A 4,032-nucleotide genomic window follows, 5' to 3' on the forward strand; every position below is an offset into this window, starting at 1 on the left:
TGTTTCACACGTACAGAAGCAGAAGATTTCCTACCTGTTCGTCTTTGTTGTACTTATTTGCCAATATTTTGGAGACACCTCTAAATGACCGATCTCTATCTTTTCAGATTTGTTGCTATTTAACGTACAGTAAGTCGTGAAGCTTTACAAGCAACCACTTTCCTTTTCTCAAATTCTTTTAGTTTAGTACTTAACGCTACGACTGTAAAACCATAATGTAGCATCTCCAATCGCTTTCTAGGCATTTATATCGTTATGTAGTATAGTGTGCAGAACAAATAATCAGAAAATTTTGCTTTTTAGAACACACAAATTTAATTTTCCTTATAATTTTGTCCATATAACAGGGATGCTTAAATTCAAACTACTTCATTCTATAAATACGAAATTCCTATGTATTTCCAACAAAAGTCATTAAAAAAGTTTCTTTTTCCATCAGTTTCCAGTCATAAAATTTGTATATCTTTCCAAACAAATGCAGCCGAGATTTGGGGATTTTTCTTTTGTCCGTATAATTCTGACCACCACTGTATGCTAAGTGACTTTTGCTGCCGTGAAAGCGTTTTAAAGATCCGCATATTTAAAATGAAAAATGCCTCAGAATGTCGAAAATAATTCAAAATATTGGATACTTATTTATCGCTGGACTATATTGGGTTTTATGTATTGCTTGAATTTGTGGTTTTCTATTTTCTATAAAAAAAAATCTTTTTTTTTTTATGTTACAATTTCATATATCCAATATATTATAAAACCGTAGAAAAGTGAAGACCCTCTGCGCTAAATTAAAATTTTTAAATTGCTTCCTATACTATTGAAAATTTCGCATATCTATCCATCTGTGTGGTGCACTGTCAATCCGTGTGGGTTTATCCCTACCTCATCTAGACTATCTGTCCGGTCTAGGCTGACACAGGTACAATTGAAGATGCAGGATATCTGGAGTAAACCTCTCCGCCCTGTCTCATCTCACTAACCGTAATGATCTGGAGACATAAATATGCCACTAACAGCATCAGTTGTCACCCGACATGGCAAAATATAGCCGATTAGTTTCCTAATCTTGACTTGTTATTGCCCCTTTTTGTCGCCAAATTTGATTAAATATTTACAAGTTACTGAGGCCAAAATTCGCGAGGCAGCGACAGGCCGTAGGGAGTGAACCGAGCAGGGACGGAACCCCCTTATTATTCTAGAGCATTGCACTTGCACAAAGAGCTATCTTTCTTTTTGAAGGTGTAATGCACAAGAAGCCTTATAAAAATGTAAAAATAATATTCAGTTAAATATAATCAATTTCATAAATTATATTCTAAATACAGTACAAAAACAAATTATATTTTTTGTATGTTTAGGTTTGTGGAAATACAACGGTGTTTTGAATGTATTACAAGTTGCGCTGACCAATATTTGAATTTTGAAAAAAAAAAAAAGAAAAACTGTAACGGCACCAGTAACAGATATGCTTCAGATACCGCTCTCTGGTTAAGTCAATTTCTTGAACCTTTTAATGTATTTTGATTTTTTAAACTATGTTTATCTCATGCAACAACATATCATCTAACGTTTGACTGCTTCTCGATCCTCTGAATTACTTTTTTCTATTTTTATTTGTTCATTCTCGCAAAAAGGTTCGAAACCTAGTAACAGACACCGACATTTCCGATGATACTCAGTAACAAATAGGATGCGGAAAGGATGAGTAACAGATAACATGTCCCCTTTCTCCTCAAAATGTGCAAAAGTTCTTCATTTTTAGATAAAAAACCGTATTAAATTCAAATGAACATGGAACATCAACAGACATCGTGGCGGCTGCTCATAACCTTCCAACACTGCCTTGTAAATACCAACTGACTCATAAAATTCACTTTGATAACGCTAGATGGTTGCACCGTATTCATGGGTCGTAACATCAACAGTTTTACCCTCATATATGTCTTTTTATTTAAATCCAAAATTACGACTGTCTGTAACTGGACTCTTGTCTGTTACTGGTGCCGTTACCCTATTTCATTCTTAAAAATTTTCTTTCCGAGTATTGTTTGCGAGAATGTTATTAGTAAAATGTTTTCGAATTATTAGTTTTATAAATGTATCTTCAAGAATGAAAAATTTCCTTTTTATTTAAGCATAGTTTTCTCTTTTTTCAGGGTAACTGGAAGGATTCATTGTAATTTACCATGGCATGGAGGAAAAATCTACAACTGGACATAAACTTAATAAAGTTTCTTGAGCGGTAAAAACTGGTGTGAGGTTATTTTCATGAAGAATAAAAGTTACTGCAGGTCAAAATAAAATATACTATGCAATTTTTCCTTTCTATCAGAATTGGAGCAAAAATCATCCTGAATATGAAGAAATGCAGCTAATACAAAGATAATAATTACATAAGACATTTAAAGTGTATTTTAACATAACAATAAACATGAGTATTTCACTAAACTCAAACATAACATACCCATTTTATAATGGAACTGACGAACTACTTGAAGCAAATTTTTCTTTTCTAAATTCCAGTGACAATGCAATGGAATTTCATGAATATTCACCATATTTTGGAGAATATTTAACAGTATATAGAAATATTTATGGATCCATTCATGGATATCTCAGTTTCATTGTGTGTGTGTTTGGCATAACTGCTAATATATTAAACATCATAGTTCTAACCAGAAAGAGTATGGTATCTCCCACGAACGCAATTCTCACAGGATTGGCGGTAGCAGACATGCTTGTGATGCTTTCGTATTTACCCTTCACATTTCACAACTATATTAGGAAAGATCTAAGCGAGGAAGAAAAGTTTTCTTACGGATGGGCTGTCTTTACACTTTTCCACGCTCATTTTACAGTCGTAAACCACACAATATCTATATGGCTGACTGTAACTGTTGCTATTTGGAGATTCATGGCTGTAAGTTTTCCTGCCAGCAGCAACAACCTGTGCTCAATGCCGAGAGCAAAGTACGCAATCATTGCCACCTACGTCACTTGCACCATCTTCTGTATTCCTGTTTACATTACCTTCACCGTGTCGAAGTTCAAAGGCACAGATGGATCGGTTATGTATCGTGTAGACTTCAGTGAAATAGCTCAAAGACATGACAAGCTACTGGAGAAGATAAACTTTTGGCTTTTCAGTGTCATCACTAAGCTTGTACCATGCGTTGCTCTTACTGCCCTAAGCTTAGGACTCATTCGCGTCTTGTATGAAGCAAATCTTCGTCGACAAAGGTTGAAGAATCGGGCTGAAAATGATCGCTCTCATGACAGAACGACACGAATGTTGCTTGCTGTTCTGCTTCTTTTTCTTCTGACTGAGTTTCCAGCCGGACTTTTGGCACTTTTGAGTGGAATACTTGGAAGCGATTTCTTCAACAACGTTTATCTAAATTTTGGGGAAACTATGGATGCACTTGCTCTGGTAAACAGTGCAATCAATTTTATTATTTATTGTTCAATGAGTAGACAGTTCCGGGACACATTTGCGTTGTTGTTTCTACCAAAATGTGCCAACAGGCACCAGTTAGCCCCGATCATCGAACCGTCCCGTACTGTCGCGACAACATGTGTTTGACTATGAGATTGCAAACTTCGGTGTTAACACAATATAATGGTATCAGTTACATAATATTACTCGCATTCAAGTACAACTAGAAAATAAAGTCGGATACTTTCATAACACTGGATATATCAAAGCAAACTTCAATTTAGTACTGTTTGTTAAAAATGATAAATAATTGTAATAACTAATAATAGAAAAAACTGAAAATGCTTACGACAAAATTCAATTTAAAATATATTATTGACATCGTTTGATTTTCAGAACAAAATTTAGTAGAAATATTTAAAAAAAGGGGGTAAGACAAAAATTATGGAATAAAAATGTTTACGGGTAAGTGTATTAAGGAGTAAAATTTATCCGCAATGTAGGATCAAAATTAGTCATGTAATACAAGAATTGAATAAAAAACGTTACTTTCAATAATAAAAAGTAAAATCGTTTAATGTGGAACATTTCTCTTAATA

The 4,032-nt window shown here is 34.1% G+C and overlaps 1 protein-coding gene across 1 annotated transcript; it reads left to right on the plus strand.

Moving 5' to 3' along the window:
• The first annotated feature begins 2,428 nt into the window (after positions 1-2,428).
• Positions 2,429-3,634, plus strand: LOC129218724 (G-protein coupled receptor dmsr-1-like). The gene has a single exon (XM_054853050.1). It carries the CDS (start codon positions 2,429-2,431, stop codon positions 3,578-3,580), a length of 1,152 nt encoding a protein of 383 aa, XP_054709025.1. The 3' UTR covers positions 3,581-3,634.
• Positions 3,635-4,032: the final 398 nt, after the last annotated feature.

Source organism: Uloborus diversus, chromosome 1 (assembly GCF_026930045.1).
Source record: "Uloborus diversus isolate 005 chromosome 1, Udiv.v.3.1, whole genome shotgun sequence".
NCBI lineage: Eukaryota > Metazoa > Arthropoda > Arachnida > Araneae > Uloboridae > Uloborus > Uloborus diversus.

Coding starts and splice junctions, on each gene's coding strand:
- LOC129218724 (XM_054853050.1), top strand. CDS start 2,429: ATGAGTATTTCACTAAACTCAAACATAACATACCCATTTTATAATGGA.